Source organism: Aulonocara stuartgranti (assembly GCF_965226115.1).
Source record: "Aulonocara stuartgranti genome assembly, chromosome: 5".
NCBI classification, from domain to species: domain Eukaryota; kingdom Metazoa; phylum Chordata; class Actinopteri; order Cichliformes; family Cichlidae; genus Aulonocara; species Aulonocara stuartgranti.
Window position 1 is genome coordinate 14,256,543 of NC_138943.1, and position 18,532 is coordinate 14,275,074.

The window sequence follows — 18,532 nt, forward strand, 5'->3', positions numbered from 1 at the left end:
AGTCCAAAGCAATAGATTTTGAGTTTCACATGGCAAAATATTCAAAGGGAAACTTATAAATTATATTATTTGATAGTTAATTTAAGAAACGATACTAAATCTGTGGGAAACACTGAAATTGATGTGAAATTAATTTCTAACATCTAATAGCATGAGGTCTAACCTCTTGTGCCTGGGTATATGCATGTTTTGTACTGTATGGTTGTTGAATTGTGTTGCTGCAAATCTCTGATCATTTTTGGGTTCACATATGCTTACCCAGGTTTATTAGCGTTCATATAAATTTAATCTGGTCAAACTGACATTTCTTTCCCATAGATTATGTTAAAATTTGCTTGAATTTCAAAGTAGAAATTATGACCAATGTGCTGAAGTCAAATCTAGTCTTTCTTTTATACTGCCTACAAATCTTGGTAATCCGTACTAATTAAACTTGGACTCCTTTTTAAAGTTGAGCAGACACTAAGCGTCATCCTGGACAAGAACGTCAAGCTACAAACCAAGAATGCGTACCATAAAAAGCACATCCTGCTGCTTGTATTTCAGTCTGTGCAGCTCTTGGAGGCCTCTTCTTGTTCCCCTGCCACCTCTCGGCTAAACCTAAAATTCTGCCTGGCTTTGTTGTGACTGCCAGGAATGTCACAGTCGGTTGCAGACAAAATATTCCAGCACTGGTTCTGCAGCAGGCAGGGCTGAAGAGACCGCAGGCAGCCAGAGTATCAGGGTCCACTGCAGCTTGATACTAAGAGGTTTCGAGAAGTGGTTGCTAAATTAGGGTCCCAGGACCCACAAGGGTCACTGATGATGTCCAGCGGGTTCCCCGAGACAGCTGCCGATGAAACAACTGTCTACTCTCATCTGGCTGGACAGCTATTTTTACATTTTAACTCTACTACATTTCTGGAGTGTTAGTTGAAAATGCAAATGGAAATGTTAGTGGTATTTACTGTTACTCCAAAATGCCATTTGGGTCTTTTTTCAGTTTAAATCCAAATAAGAAATTGTCCATTTCTAAAACATCAAAAGAGATGCACCTATTGAAGCTCCCAAAACCTTTCCAAGAGTGGCAAATTTAATTAAACAAAATGGTAACTCTTTACACTGCTGTTGTTAAGCACATGGGAATATCACAGCGTAGAAATATGAGCCATCTGTGTGAAAGATCCTTGATTTGGAAGCTTTCTGGTTTCCATTCGTAGTCCACTTTCAGTCCAAATTGAAATGAATTACGTTGAAAACAAAGGGAACTGCATTTGACGAAATATAACATGGAAACAACAGCCCTTTGTATGCTGATTTAGCTTTTAATTAGCTTTTTACATTTATCTATCTGCTTACAAAACCAATGAGCAACATCTGGAACAGGAAATCAAGCACTGGGTAAGCTGTTGTTTGCTATGTGTTTACATTTTCTTTCCTGATTTCACCAGATGTCCTGAAATATTGACTGTTTCCCCTCACATACAAATTCAGCATATTAGCCAAAAGATTTCTTGACTGGACAAACATCTTGAGAAAGTTGAGGGTAAACAGGAATGTCTCCTCTGGATGAGTCCGACTCTACCAGAGGAAAAGGGGAAAGATGCAGAGAAGACAGCTGGTAATGGGTATCTACAGTTAAAAAAAAAAAAAAAGCTCTGATAGTTAAAACTCAAGGTACTCTTAGTAAATGTTTGTGTTTATATAAGAATCTATTTTTATATATGAATAAATATTTGTCTACAATTTTTTTTAAAGAAAATCCTAAATAAATTATTGACCTGGTTGCAGGGCTTGAATTTCAGTTCTGAGTTGCAGGGCTTGAATTTCAGTTCTGAATTGCAGGTATTGTAAACAATATCAACATACCTGAAAATCTAGCAGGTACAACAACTGGCAATAAGTGCTGCAAAGGTAGACTAAAAATCTCCCTTAGATGTGAATGAAACTCTTGCCAATGTACACAGATAGAATAGAAAAGAACAGAACAGAAATATCCTTCACTGTTCCTCATTGGGATAATTCAGGTGTTCCAACAGAAAAGTGGCAGACAGATGGAGCAGGTTCAAACGTGCAAACTCCAAGCCATTCAGTTAGCTAAAATGCAAATTAATCAATGAGGAAACACCTCAGCAAAAAACGACTGACTCTGGAACGATTAGTTCAAACGTAAGTCCCACTGAAGCCAACGCTTACGATGTGAATCCTCAAGAACATTATATAGGTAAAGCCAAGGTGAACCATTAGTTCAAACATACATTTCTTGGTTAAGTGGCTTATAATATGTTTATGTAAATACCGTTTAAAAAAATCTGTTCAACTTGTGACCAGTGCTGAGGTGGTGACGTGATGGGACAGAGGGGATCAAGAAAAAAACAAAAAAAAGAAGAAAAAATAAAGACAGAAAAAAGGATGACAAAGCACAATGTGAGGTAAGAATAGGACATACTGTACTTCCAATCGGTAGTATCCCTCCCCTAAAGTCTATAAATAAGATTAAAGGAAACATTTAAAGGGGAATTCCCCCAATGTTGAAACCTAAATTTAATCCCTGAGTTGTTTTAAAATCAGTGTTAGGTTTGGTGTCTGATAATTACTATACATTTTCACTTCTTTTAATCAAACAGCTTTTATACCTGCTTTAAGCTCTGCCCAAGGAGTGGAAACTGTACGTAACCTCCACTGGCACTGACACAGTAAACTCTATTCACACAGCCTAAGCTCTCCTTGTAGAGAACACATATACATACATACATAGACAGACATACAAACACACACTGTTATCCTATCTGCTTAGTCAACCGGGCAGCATTAATAGGTATAGAATTACCTCGGTGTGTGTAGTCACCTGCCATTAGCATCTAATCCTACCACGGTAATCCTGACTTGCTCTACTGACCAACACAAAGAAATGATGCAGCGAGAGAGAGGAGAGATAGACGTGACATCTCAGGAAAGTGAGTATACTGCCCTGGTGACCTTCCTAGAGTCAAGGATTAACTCAGCCACTCATTCAACTAGTCAGCCAACCACTGAATTCATTGGTTCATTCATTCAATCAGCCAGACAGAGATATAACATGAGGTTCAGATACCAGTGAAAAGCACAATTACTGGTGCAACATACTAACGTCAATGGGATTATCAAAATAACAAAGCCATGTCAGAAATACTGAAAGAGGTTATGCTTCAGTGCCAAAACTATTTTGTAATCAAACCCTCCTGAAACCCTATGCCACAACTTCCCCAGAAATTAGACTACATGTCACCTCAGTGAAACCCACAATAACTGCGATTGCGTTTCCTACCTCCTATGCATTTCCAAAGAAACCGCCAATATTTGAATTGACTGGACGAGGCCAAACTCAGCACCAAGTATTGTTTTGGTGGCAAAATTGCAGAGCAATGTACACACACCACATACATAAGTATAAATAAGTATAAATGATGCTTCAACACAAAAGTGTAAATTAACCATAATGCTACCCTAAGCTATGCGAACAGTTAGTGTTTCAATTACACTTTCTGCACTTGCAAGTTCACTACGGTCTGCTCGAGTCTGACAGACCTGTGAGTCTTTGAGGTTTTGTTCGTTTTTTGCCGCAAGAATTCGGCAACAGAGATTTTACGTTACACTGCATGAACTATGCATTCTGTCCATGTGGTGGACTTCCAAGAAGTACAAGAACAGAGTATAATAACAGGAATGACTATTTGGCCGTCATGTCTCCAGCTCTCCGAGAAAGTACAATCAAGGCATCAAGTAGTCTGAGACGTTCCCAAAACAGTCTGGAAAAATAGCTAATACTTGCTAATACTTCTGCAGTGCACAGCAAAAGTGCTAGAACAACAAGAGATTAAGAAGAACAGAAGCATATATGCATATGCATATATATGCATATATATATATGCATATATATTGCTTGGTTTATTTACTATGTACTGTCTACTTAATAATTCAAGGAGTACTTAAAATAATCTTTAAGCTTTTCTTCTGCGCTGTGTAGCATTTTCCATTGAATTTCTTTCTGTCCATGTAACTGCATTTTGCTGCTGTACAAATATAGTTAAGTACTTTAGGTCTTACTTGCACTTGTGCAGCCATGCGTGCAGCTCACTGCATAGTTTGTGTGTGTGCTTTTTATGCTCCATCTTTTAGAAAACACAAATAAACTGATAAGAGTTTGTGTAGATGTGGGTATTACTGACAGACAGGAGCTGTTATTTTCCAGGACAAGCAGGTTTCACATGAGCTTCAGTTAACAAGCTTAACCTAATGAAAGGATGATATTAAGGCTAAACCTCACTTGTATCCATCAGTCAACATGCAAAAAAAATGCCATTAATTTATATAGGCAAAAAAGACTAATAAAAAAAAAAAAAAGAAATTTTAAAGAGATTTTATTGAAGAGGCTTTGACCATCCTCCAAAGGAAAATCAGACAGCTGTAATAAAAAAAATTTTTAAGACGTTAAAAAAAATTAAAGTTTTTCTATTTGAGTTTCATTTTGATGAAATGGTAAGGTGACACAGACTCATTAGTTCAAATGTGGACTAATCATACTTGCATCCATATTCACTCCCTAAAAGGGCAGTTCTGTACAGGGAAAAACCCTATGTTTACCCTAGTGAAATGGATTAACAGGCATTGTTTGGTTTCCATCTTTCACATAGGAAGCTGAATCAACCAATTGTCTTGCTAAACCAGCAGGACCGAACAAAGCATTGCTGCAAACTGCCCAAACAACCCACAGTTACCTATGACCTCAGTGTCTTTGAGTACACCTAGAAGAGGTGCCACTTTCACCAAGTCTCAGATTATCGGATAAGAATGCAGAATGGTCTGTTTAAATGTTAACTTAATCATCGGAAACTAACCACTGTTTGAGTAAAGCATCAATCTACTTAAAAAAAAACAAAAAACATCTGGTCACCTAATGCAAGCCTTCCCATCTTTTACTTCTAATTCCACAGTTTTATTAGTGGAAAAATCCACTCTTGACATGTGTGGGTCTATTGATACACACCTTCTCATAAATCACTGAGTGTCACACCGTGGAAAAGTTATTTGCTAAAACAATATGATGGCTGAAATTCCACAGAAACCAGTTTGAAAGCGAAACCTGGCGATTACGCACCACTAAGATGTGTAAGTTTTACCTTCATTTCATCTTCATTTCATTAACAGAAAACATTGTTGTAGGCTTTTTGGTTGCATTTCATTCTCAGTATCTCACTGACCTACTGGATAATGCACACAATGTTCTAATGAGCTCTTACTCTGAGCGTCATTATTTTTGTTTGTTTTATATTGTTCAATAAATCTCCAAAAATCTGTTGGATGCATGTTTAAACTTATCTAGAAAACCCAGATATACATTTTGAGTTAGACTGACCCATTTGTGAAAATTTTATACTAAAACAGCTAAAAGAAATTTTTCAAAAAAGAATTTTTGTGTTTTTCAGGTTTGAAAAATGTATCTATGCTCAATTCTTAACCTAAAAATGTAAAACTGTATTGTATTATTTATTAGAATTACAAATGGCTAAATGCTCACTTGTAGCACATTCTTACATGATTGAACTTCTGACAAAAAAAGAAAAAAAAAAAAAAACAACTCCACTATGTTTATAAGAAACCGCTGAGCGACCACAGTCCCCACAGGTTGAAGATGGAAAAGTTACCAGCATCACAAAGGGGGCAAATTTCACTGTCTGGCGGGTTGACTGTGCGTTTTTCCCTGGTAGCTGAGACGGTCGCTGGGTGAGGATTTTAGTCAAAATAGTGCAATTTATGCAGTCTATGCAACACAAACTGTTTAATAAATTACATTTTTCGGGCATGAAAATACTTGCAGACAGTGAAGTTAGGAAATTTTGAAGAGTCCAGTTGTTCTTGATTGCAATATTGCTTGGCTTCTTTTTGGACACAGCCTTTTCCTTCTGGAAAATTCAATCTGAGTTTGCAGCTAAATAAATGACATTTTAATTGCTTGAACAATTTATATCTCTGTGTGTTCTTTATAAAGAACTTGTCCCATTTATAAATATCAACTGAACCACAGGTTTCCAAAGTAGTATGTCAAAAAGTAATCTGGCAAACCATCTGTCGATACAAAAATCAGTAGCAATAATCCGAAAGTTCACAAACTATAAAGTCCCAGGGGCAGCAGATGTTCACACCTTGGGAGATCTGCATGGTAACAACAGTGGAAGTGACGGATCGTCAAAGCCATCAGTCATGGAGGTTGAGAGACCTTGAGTAATTTGGAGAAAAATGCACCCTTCAATAATTCCACCCACATAAACCTTTAGGGTTTTACTTTCTATCGATTTGTCTTGCTGGCCACAGGCTTTCCTAGTCTTCTTGACTGGAGCCGAACTAAGATGTGAGTGAGCTTTAATTGAAGAGCAAAAACACAAAACTGTAAAGAAAGAAATGGAATGTGCTTGATTTTTTTTCTTTAAATAAAAGACTGATTCATAGCAAGCTATTGGAAATAAAAGACCATCATTCACTGGCACAACCCTATTTTGGTCGCACTTTTAAGGCACAGGAATATCAGTGTTTGTTTTTGAGATTGTTCATTCAATAATGGAAGGGTATGGCGATACTAAAAGAATTTTTTTAAATAAACTAGAACATAACCACAAAGTTTTCTCATCTGGGATAAAGCACAGCTGAAGCTTAGAAGTTAACTTAATAATTACTACGTTAGCTTAAATATATATATTTGGAAATATAAACTAGACATTTTGTCCACTGGCCTGCCAATTATGTCGGAGGCAGTCGGCGCACTCAAAGGAACTGTGCTGAAGGCATCAGAAAGCAAAGGGGAGAGAGGGTGAGACTGTTCAAACAGCACATTGATAGTTTGTTTGACGTTATGTTTGAGTAACACTGGTTGACTCAAAGACAGAAGACTAAAAAGGAGTGGGGGTTGATGGAAGGATGTGTCAACGCGAGTTAATGGTTTGTTCTATAAAGTCTACGTGGTCCACACTCGGCAGTCTGATCTTTTATCTGAATTTCTTTTTCATAAGAAAATGGCAGGGGAAAAGGGACTTTCTCTTCTTTTATTATACATTCCTTGATGTCACGCAAATATTTTTTCTTTCAGTTTGCTCCCGTACACTTTGTTGTTCTCTCCTATGTTTCATGATTTTTTTCTTTGGACTGCATCTTTCCCTACTTTCTTCATATAACATTTGTAATACCATAAAGTTGCTCACGTAGTTTGCTATATTTAAGAGCCAAAAAGGTTACTCCTTAGGGTCCACAAGCACCCGCCAGGCTCAGTCAGTTGATTCCAGACTAAAAATATTATGCTGAACCGTTAGAAGTACAATAGGAACTAAAAGAGATGAGAGATAATATTTCTCTATCCATGTGCTTCCTCTTCATTTATACAACAGTGGCCATTTTGCATCAGACACTTCATCTCAACATTGAATTTTCATATCAGGTAAGCTGTGACTCCAAGATATAGCACTTCTATTTTTCCATCTCTCCAACACAGTCCATGGCCAGTTTCTTTGTGCAGAATGTATCACTCTCATTTTGGAAATGTAGAAATGTAGTGTTCTGCTTCATCCCCAAAGAATATCCTGGTTCACAGTCAGTCATACTCCAACTCTCCTCTCCATAACTGAAAAAGTTGGTACTAGATATGTCCTGGTTAGATCAATCAAACCAGGACCCATAAGGCTGCAGTGCAGAATAAGGACAACCATCTGCTTTCCAAAATTCGAAAGACTAAACCTAACCCCCCTTTGTGTATGGCTTCTCTTTTACCACAGGCGAAGTCTAATGAGAATGAGAATAAAGAGTCTAAAGAGTTCTTTAATTTTGGTGAGATGAGACCCTAAGCAGGCTGCTTTTGCTCAGATGATAACATAGCAGATCAAAATATAATTGTTGCTGTCCCCATTCAGCCCTGTTTAGTAAATGGTAAATGTACTTTTTTTTAAATTGCTAATTATAGATTTACAGAAAAGGATGAAATCCCCAGGCTCAAGAAGTCTGTTATCTACCACTTTATGAGTCAGCTTTGGTTGATATCATAGGCGTTTGTTGCAGCTGCCCTGCAACAAACAGAACATAAAACTGTGGAAAAACATTGTAGTACTTTAAACTCTTTACTATATTATTTTAGGCCCATTAGTTGATGTACTTGTAGTTTCTTTTAACTCTAGTTACAGAAATTCATTAATGCATTGTAGACAGACTGAACAGATGCCTTGAATGTTTTCTGAATATGTGGCTCCTTGTAGTTTCATGTTGAAATGCTCAATATTTCATCACTTCATGTTCTCAAACCAGCAGTTAAGTAATTTTCTTGGCTCTTTCCTTAATCTTCAGTTGTCGTTTTCCAAAGTGCTGACAGGGGTTCCCGTTAGGGTGGAGAAGAGGAAGTAAAGGACAGCAGATCTCCATGTGACCATTTCTTTGCATATGATTTGAGTATCTCTTTCTCTTCAGTCTTGCCACTTAATCTCCTTCTGATTAGGCATCCATTTCTCCACATCTCATAAAAAACATTAAGCATTACAGAGCTACAAAAACAAAAAAGATGAAAATTTCCAGTTCTTGAAAGAAACTTTCAACTCTTTTCCTGCAACTAATTAAAGGTTCTGCATCAAGAACTACCAAATAAGTATGTAATGACTACTGTTCATAGGTAATGTATGTAATGATATCCAGGTGTTTGTAAGTTAAATCCAACACCCTCTTTTAAGCTGAACTCCATGCACAGTCAAGTCTGTTGCTGTATCGTGATTCACCAGCTGGATCCTCGTGAGGTTGCGTTTCTGCACGTTAGAACAGATCAGCCTGATCTGAAAGGTTGCAGTAAAATCTGAGAAATGTAGTCTGTTTAAATGAATAAGACGGGCATGATCAGTTTGTCTTCACAGGACTTTTCCTGCTCAAATTTGCCTTCAGGGGTGATTGTATGCTTAAGCATTATTGGTTTGAATATAGTTAAGGCAATGAGGCTAGGTTAGTTTACTCAGGGTTTAAACCAGTGTATTGCAAGCTCAGCAGCCTACATGACCTAAGGTGACCTTCCACAGAGCCTAATAATCTTTCTTCTTTTTTTTTTAATAGAAAAGTTATAAACTTATTATCTTACTGCTGCCTTTAACCATTTTACACATAAAACAAAACAGGAAGTTTGACAAAGAGATAATAAATAAGGTTAATGTCATACCTTAATACTGCAGCTAATATCTGTCCACTTGTAAGTTCAGTAATTAAGAAATACAATACGCTAGGCCAGAATGTTTAACACATCTTAGTGCCTCATAAAGGACAGCTTGAACAGAAGTAGACCACATGAATAAAAGCCCTGGATAATAACATTAAAACCTTTTTATTAAGGTGTATGTTTATTATTTTTAGTCAATATTTTCAGTGTTGTTCATTTGTTCAGTTATTTATTAACTTCAATATCATATAATTACTGAAATTTAAAATTTACTTAACTTTTAAATTACATGTATATTTACAGTTTTAATTTTATCAAGAGGTTTTTTTAAAGGAGATAAACGACAGACGGGGGAAAGAGAGGTCTAGACTGCTCACAGGGATTCACAGGGATTTGCATGGTAGCCATGAAGACAGCAACGAAGAGCATACACCCAACCAACACTTCAGTCATGTGCTGACAAAATTAGAACAGGTAATCCTCAAGACAAAGTCAGCTGCAGACAACCTTCCTGACATTTTAGCTGAACTAGAACAGGGCACAACTGTAAAGGGATATTAAAAGAAAACATAAAAAGTATTGTTTTTTTTATCCTGATTATCTAGTTTTCATAATTGATGAAAGACCAAATTGTTCATGAAATTAAAATCTTATCAATTCCCCAGCTCAACACGCAGTTAGACATTTCTTAGTCCTGAAAAATACACTGGTTTTTGGCAAAGAAGGAAACTTGACACTACATTTAGCTTCAATTAGCTAGCTTATTCTCACATTGGCACAAAACATCATTTTACCCTTGTACTCAGGAAGCTAGCACTCTTTAATGTGTGCAGTTTGTTCATTTTCTCCTTACAGCTCCATTAAGTAATATCTGGAAAAGTTCAGAGCTGCAATGAACTCTGCACACTAATCTATCATATGCTCAGAAGAAAAATCATAACAGTGTAAAGCTGGTGAGCACTAAGCTTTTCTCAGCAGGATTTTACTGTTTTTTAATGCGCTAGAGGGCAGCTTACTGATGACAATGATCGATTTAAAAGCACCTGAATGCATGTAGCTTTACTTTGTTTGATCATTTTATCCAGGGAGGAGGCTCAGGTCTTTGTTCATTGTCTCAACTTTAAAACATCACCTGAGGCACATCTCTTCTTTCATTTACTTTTTTCTTTTTCTTCTTTGTCTTCTGTTTTCCTAATTATCCATTTCTCAACCTGTTATTTCTAATGTCCCTCCTTCAGTTCTGTATTTGCTCTCATTTTAATTATTCTTCCTCCTTCCCTCACAACATAACCACACAGATGACACACCTTTACATGTGAGTTTGTTTGGCCAGTTCTGAAGAAACGCATGCTCATTAAGAGTGTGTGTCCTCGCCCACATTCACCTGAGGCTGCCTATAATCCTGTCAACAACACTAAGACTTCCCTGAAATCAGCCGCTCCCACACACACTAAACTATGAGGAACCATAAACGTTATATGAGCAATGTGACAAATGCAGTGTGACGTCACCAATAAAGACGGGGGGGATACAGTCAGAGCATGAAAACAGAAGTACCAAGGATGTCAGGATGGAAGGATAGATGTGAGCAAAAACAGATGAGTGTGGGAGGTCGATGACTCATAACGCCACTCCTGATATAGCCGAGACAGAAATCAATAATCCGTCTGTCTCTCTCCAGGAGAACTCAAAGGTCTAATGAAGCTGCAGCAGCATGGATTTTCTTCTGATAGGTAACATGTCTTTGCATCAAAGAGGAAGTTGGAGGAGAATATAATAATGAGATGATGAGTTGAGATTAAAACACAGCTGACCACTTGTAAGCTCTATAAGATAATGTAATTATCTTATAGAGCTGTGGACTGGAGCCTCAATTTAAGACAGCACAGAAAGTCTGCTTGCTAAGGAGTCTTAAGTGAATGAACACTGAGAGCCTCTTTAGCTCTTGGACGCATTTCCACACATGCTGTTAAGACAGTCCGTGTGTTAACTGATGATGTAAACATTCTGCCGAGCTCTGTCAGACACAAGTTCGCAAAACTATTCAACAGTTATACTCTGACTCTCCAGCTTTTTTACTCGTGCTATTAGAACACTTCAGAAAATATTCCCCCTTCGTCAGACTAAAATTTCTAAGTGAGCATTAAACTTAGGATTGGGACTTTACTGATACCAAATAATCCAAACGACAAGGAAACACTTGAACTATTAATCTTATATCATCTCAGATGATTTCTTGGCTAAAGTTTGATCTATTTTTTTCCTTTCTTTTCTATGATGCCAATTATCACTGTCCATCAAGGACCCTCAACATGGACATTTACTCAGAAAAAAAAAAATTACCCTCATCCTCCATTTCCCCTGTGCTAATTTTTTTATGTTAGCCTGGCCATAACTTGCTCAACCTCGAATCTCCCCTCCCCCCCCCCAAATCTATGGATGTCACCTAGGGCTGTCACGATTGGTCGACTAGTCACGATTACGTCAACTATCAAAATCGTCGACGACTGATTCAATAGTCGACGCGTCGTTTGAAGCTTTGTAAGATCGCAAAAGACGCAGGAATGAGTAGTAGGATTTAAGAGTGTAATAACGGACTGAAACAGAAGATGGCAGCACTGCATGTACAAGGATGCCAGCTGCCGTTAAACCCCGAAGAGGAAGCTGTGTCCCAGAATTCATAGCGCGGCCCTGCTCAGTTTCCAACAATGGCGGCAGCTAGTTAGTTTTAATATTACTCTTATTATTCTTTCTGGGTCACAAAATAAACGTTTAACATATTTTCAGGCGAGAATGTAGCTGTGTAAACCTCAAATATCGGCTCAGTTTATCAGGACACCACATATTTTCAAAAGCGCTCCAACGTTTTCGGAGACGTCTGTTACCCACTAGCTCGATAGCTAGCCGGGGGCTAGGTCACTAGCGCCGTGAGAACACCGGACTCCCGGCAAATTGTTTTCAAACCCACTGCTGTCTTTCGCTACTCAGGTTAAATATATATGAGTCACTTAGATAAATTAAAAATGTTATTGTTTGGCTTTTTTTTTTTTTTTTTTTTAGTATTTTATTTGTTCCTGAGTAAATCTGTTTGGCTGAGATTAAAGTTATAGTTTTTACACAGCTGAATAAACGTCAAGCAGACAGCTGATTATCAGAAGTGTGAGATGCTTGAGAATATTCTCCGGTGTCCTGTTATATTTTAGATAGCAAGGAGTTTATTAAACTTTACCGAAACAATCTGCAAATTTCATTAAAATTGAATAAACTATCATCTTGTCTTTATTTTTAGTTAGCACCTTAAAAGCTTAAAGCTGTAAGCTAATGATAGTTATATAAGAGCAGATGCTGCTGGTGCAATAAGCTGTACGTTTTAAGTTCAATGGATGATGATCTGATTAGTCGACTAATCGCATAAATAATCGGTGACTAGTCGACTATCAAAATAATCGTTTGTGGCAGCCCTAATGTCACCTAAACACCTAAAGAACATACACCGTTTATTTTATTGGAGGTGAGAGAGAAAGACACTTTAACTCTCAGCAGCGTCTCGGTGTTCGTTTACCAATGGGAACTGAAGGAGCATTCGGATCTAAAAGTTCATTATGCTTGATTCAGCATTGTAATAATGTGGGGAAAACGCACAATCCAACACATTTTTGAGATGATGGTGAAACATCAACCACATATTTCACTGCAATCCATAGTCCATTTAAATTAGGCAACATCCGGTCCTGGGTGTGGGTGTGCATGTTAGTCAAAGCTTCCAATGCTGCAGCCCTTGCTCTCTCTCTCTTAATTTTAAACGATGATGGCCAAATGTAAAGCAGATAACAATGCCACTACCTAGCACAGTTAAGCTGTATTTAAATATAGAAATTAAATTGCTGTATGCAAGTTTGTGCTGTGCAATTTTTTAACTCTAACTTTCATGACACCCTTTCCTTTGCTTTTGCTATTCTGTGGAGGTCAAAGTTAACGCCCTGGCAGACAAATTTAATTAAGCTTATATTCATTTATTTTCTCGTTTTCATAAAAATTATAAATAAACTTCAAGGAAATCCACTTAAATGCAATGAAGAGTTCAATCAATCCACAATTTCTCCAAAGTCAGTGAGTAATTAATATCAATCAAATAATCCATAACCCAATATTTCGCAAAATAATTGTGTTTAAGATTTTTGCTGTAAGAAAGAAGAATAAGTGTAAGAATAACCACTCCACTGGAGCAACGCATAACCACATCAGGACATGTGTGGACAATAGCCTGGAAGAAAAGAGGGCTGTTGGTGCTATTATGATTCACTCTGCTGGGCTATGTCATGACACACCCATCACCTTTTTCTGAGGAGTCCATGGGGGGAAAAAATGAAGTTATATTTACCATTAATATCTACTTAATAATCCAGACTGTAACTAGATTAACTGAACTGGTTTCTCCTTTCCATTATGTAATTTTTTTCCTGGCCACCATGAGTTGAAGCACTGTCACTTTTTTTCCTAGCCGTCCAATGGGGAGAGGAAATGCAGGACTACTACTGCACCAATCAACTCTTAAGTCCCATTTGTACAAGTGCCGAAGAGGGAGAGAAGTTTCGTCTAAACACATAAGTGAGATGTGCTAACATTAAATGACAACAGCATCCAGTATAAAACTCTCACACAGAGCTGAATTGACACTAGTGTAAATAAATTAGGTAAATAATGTAAATACGCGGTTATATTTGTTTTTATTTAATCCATCCTGGTCCTGCTAGTTCCTGATTTATTCTCTTACACAGGAAATAATATTCTCATGTTCTTCCTTAAAGTCTGATGAAAAGCATAATCTACATAGGGATAATCCTGACTATGGATCAGTACTTAGTAACAGAACTGGAAGAAGTTGGATCAGTGCATCACAAAATGACCTACAATCTGCTAAAAGCATCTGTGCCTCCCTGCCTATTGGTTAATTCAGAAGTGTGAAATCTTCACAGGCACGTTATGATGCCCGGAGGAGAGATTTATCTGAAGAGAGACTCTACTTAATTAGACATGACTCTGTGTGTGTGTGTGTGTGTGTGTGTGTGTGTGTGTGTGTGTGTGTGTGTGTGTGTGTGTGTGTGTGTGTGTGTGTGTGTGTGTGTCAGATGGTAGCAGTGCCCCTATTGGGTCTGTGCCATGTTGGTGAACCAGGATATGATGCCACACACGCACATACACTCGATCATAACCATTCCTCTTCCTTGTTATCTGACAGCAGAAGTGACTCATGTGTACTGCTTGCTGTTCTCACCACAGGACGTCTGCAAGTTCCATCATGTTACGCGCAAAACGTTTAACTAATTTTCCTCAGACTCTTCATCACACAGAGATCCAGTAACAGACAACAAACACTCACTCACTACAGCAACATGACCCCTCTATTAGAGATGAAGGTCTGCTTCAATCAGAGGTGTATTATTCAGTCCAAGAATGTGCATTACAATGTTGAGAAAAATAAAAACAGCTCAAAGTAGAGCTGCTATAGCTTCCGTGAGTCACCCGAAGATCCATTGTTACACAATATCGCTGTATTTCTGAAGACTGAATCATCTGCTGTAGGTTGTTTTCGTAACAGGACACCAGAAAAGTGTACAATGAAGGAATCCCAACAAGTTGCTTCTGTTCATCTGCACGTAGCGAAGAAGTCACTTGGATGAGTTATCTGGATGATTGAGCACGCATAAAGATACAGTGAAGCAAGTTCAACACAAACAACCTTCTTTTGCATTACCAGGCTTGACAAAAGCTAAAACCCCCAGTTGGAGATGGCAGGTAACACAACGGTGGTTTTCAACTTCCTCTGTTAAGCATCTGCTTCAGGCTCTGTGCGCGCTCACATGTCATATAACAAAATGATCCCTATGAGTGCCACCTACCACAATATTATCTACATAATGATGACCTATAAGAAACATAAAAATGTATAACAATAAAATGCAACGCTGTTACAAATAAGACAAGCTACTGGAGAAAATCAATACTCTAGTAAAACGTTTCAGTTTTCATTATTATTTTATGGCTGAGTATGTGCTTTTAACAAGATGGTGGCGCATTAGCGTTCCGGTACATTAACCAGACACATTTAAACATTAAATGTTACTGTCCCATAGAATAATAAAGTAGACAATTAATTAATTTGACCGACTGACTTGGTATTCTTGCTGTTTGTTCTGTGTTCTAGCACCTGCAGAATGAAGTATTAAAATATGTACACATTTTTGCATCACCAGCTGAATCCTGCACATCACAGTGAGAATACAAAGCAGTCTTTATTCATCAGGCTGCACATTTTAACATTTCCCCAACAAACAATCTATATTGCACACAAAACGTGCTATGAATAAAGGAAACAGTGAAAACCTGGAGCTTGCATGCGATTTCAAACCAGACTGAACATAACCTGCTCTGGTTATATGTTCAGCAGAAGTTATGATGGTGATTTAGCCAGGTAAGGAGAGAGCAACTTCCATGACACAGAAAACTCTGACTTTAAGCTTTAGAATACCTTGCTAACCTATTAATCTTACTTCTTACCACCCCCTCTGACAATACATAATAGCAAATACTGACAAAGAAAAAAAAAAGTTGTTATTGAAGAAATATATCAAGAACAAGGACATTTGGGCTTAAAAATAAATAATTAATAACAGGTACACTCAAGTACACAGCCATGCTCAAAAGTACAGAGATCATCCCTATAAAAACCAAGAACAGGACTGAATATACATCCATTACTCCCTTCATGGTCACCTCCTGGTCCAACAACATGGCTCAATATGCCTCCCAGTATACAGTTCCATCTTTTAATCTGTAATTCTATGGTAAAAATGTAAATGAGAAACATAAACTGCTCTAGAAGACTGCCAAAGTTACCTTACTTAACAGTAAGCTATGGATTTTTCTGTAAATTAAAGGTCACTTAAAAAAAGTTAGAAAAATCTTGGTGATTTGGTAAACAGACTGGTACTTATATAATGGTACTCCTTTCTACAGGAAGAGCTAGGGATCGATCAGCTGACCTTCCCATTGGTAGACGACCCACTGTACTCAACCCAACCTTACCCAAATATAGACATTTTGGCACACCAATCGGACCGGACACATTTTTTTTCTTAAACATAGCACAATGGTATTATCCTATGTTTTTAATGCATTGCATACATTACCTTCATTTTGGCATGACCTAAAAGCCCAAACAAGCACAGCAGGCTGAGTTTACTTCAGATCATATTTATGCATCTATTTTTATAAGCTGAGTTTAAAGGAAATCCACAGTGAAAAGTAAAATTTAAAAACTCCCAAAGTCTGATTAACTGATTCCAAAATGTCAACAAATGGCTAAACCTGATCAGTAAAAATCACCCATGCCCATGCCAGTGCCAGTACGTGAAAGGCCAGTAGAACCAGAGCCATTTGCTGCCTATTCTGGACCAAGGGGGGGAAGAAAAAAAGAGATGAGATTGGAAAAGAGAAGCTGCTAACTATGAACATCTGAGAGCAGTGGAACTCAGACAGACAGGCAGCAAAAGGGCAGAGTGCTTGACAAACATCAAAGGGTGCACAGCTGGTAAAATCCACCCCCATCCAGCTCTCTTACCCTCTCAGATGGCCCACTTCCAGTTTTAACCTCTGCTCATTCATTACCTAATCAACATCAGCAGCACTGCACATCCAGAAATCCCATGTCAAGCCTTTAATAACCTAAATTTCAAGCTTACTCGTGCTTTCCTGAGACTCTATATTTTAAATTCCACTTTGTTTATGCATTTTTTAGATGTTATGTCCAAATCTGTCCCAATCAATAGTTCATGACAGTCATAATTTATTTATATATTTATATATATATATATATATATATATATATATATATATATATATATATATATATATATATTTTTTTTTTTTTTTTTTTTTTTTTTTTAATATATATATTTTTTTTTTTTTAAGTGTAAGTCTCACGGAGAATAAATAGAACTGCCAAATCAGCATTGCAAGGGTCAAATCTTCAATACAATATTATAACAGGCTTACAATATTACAGGCTGCTGCCATGAAGTTACTTAATATGAAGCAGATATGACTTTTGAAGTCTGATATTACAGGTAACCCAATATATTGGGATAAGTATGCAAAAAATAAAGGGGAAAAAACAGCTTGATTAAAAAAAAAAAAAGATGTAGCGACATGTAATGAGATGACTTGTATGTCCGGTTTTTTTTACCTTCATGTCGTTCATGATGAGCTGGAAGAGCCCTCCCAAGGCGCTGCATTCTTTCTCTATTCCCGCATCCATTTTTTCCACAGGCTTGGAAAAATCCTTCTCAACTTCACAACAACTTTTTTTTACCTCCTCCTTGAAGAGAAAGAAATAAAAACTTCCAGCAAAGTGTTGAGAAACTCCAAAAGAAGAATCAATTGAGGCTTTTATTTAATATAGGGAGCGGAGTTACAACACCCCGAGGGCAAAGTCCGCTTTTTAAAAAAAAAACTGTTTAAAAACAGCAGTGGAAAAGGAAGAAGGGGGGAACACACATGAGTCCAATCCGAGGTACTAATGCTGGGCTTCAGTCAGCCAATGCTACCAGCCGGCCAACTTGACAAACCTCCGAAAAACCCACACATCATGCCTGAACCAGCAGCCTTCTGTCTGGAAAATGTCGGGCACTGTTTCTAAACTTTAACCCCGCTCTGCGTTCACTCCCTGCGGACGGAAAGCCCAGCTAACCACAGCGAGCTAGCAAACCCGGCTAACTCCGCTAGCAACCTGTGTGACTGCGCGCGCGTGTTTGTGTGTGTATGTGCATCCAAAGGAAAACACGCGCGCGCACACAGTCCGGGATCAATCCGTTGGCCCAAAAATAAACCGACGCGGCTTTCAGCTGATGTGCTGCTCAGGTTTAACGTTCTGAAAGTCGTTGTTTCCAGGAGTGTATCCGAGTGATTTACGTTTTCCTCCTGCGAGTTTTAACGACAGACGCTGCCCCGTCCTTCTCTCCTTACTCCAGTGGGAGTCCTAACCTGAAGTGAATGAGCGCGTCCGCGAACTGCGCATCAAGGTAGCCGAAGTGACAGCGCCCACATCCCGTCAAGAGTTTCACAATAAAAGCCATCAATCTAAAATTTCAGTCACTGTAGTTTTTTTTATTAGTTTTAATTTTTCTGTCATTTCGAAATTGCGTTTTCACGTTTCGGCGAGTTATAATTTAAAAAGGACCAAACTCACAAAGCACTTGCTGTTTTCTTATTTGCTTCTTTCATGTTTTTACTGGCTGGGGAACATGTGCTCAAAATTTTGAGATGGACATTTCCAGTTCCCATTGA

The 18,532-nt window shown here is 37.9% G+C and overlaps 1 protein-coding gene across 4 annotated transcripts in view; it reads right to left on the minus strand.

The window, feature by feature from the left end:
* mtss1 (MTSS I-BAR domain containing 1) overlaps positions 1-18,264 on the minus strand; it is a 79,757-nt gene extending 61,493 nt beyond the window's left edge. The window contains exons 1-2 of one of the 4 annotated variants that reach the window (XM_082533919.1): positions 18,230-18,264; positions 17,433-17,564 (exon numbers count right to left, since the gene is read on the minus strand). In XM_082533919.1, the coding sequence (XP_082390045.1) occupies positions 17,433-17,504 (72 nt within the window). In that variant the 5' untranslated portion in view covers positions 17,505-17,564; positions 18,230-18,264. The other 3 variants (XM_082533918.1, XM_082533917.1, XM_082533920.1) reach the window with 3 other exon arrangements.
* Between the last annotated feature and the right edge of the window lie 268 nt (positions 18,265-18,532).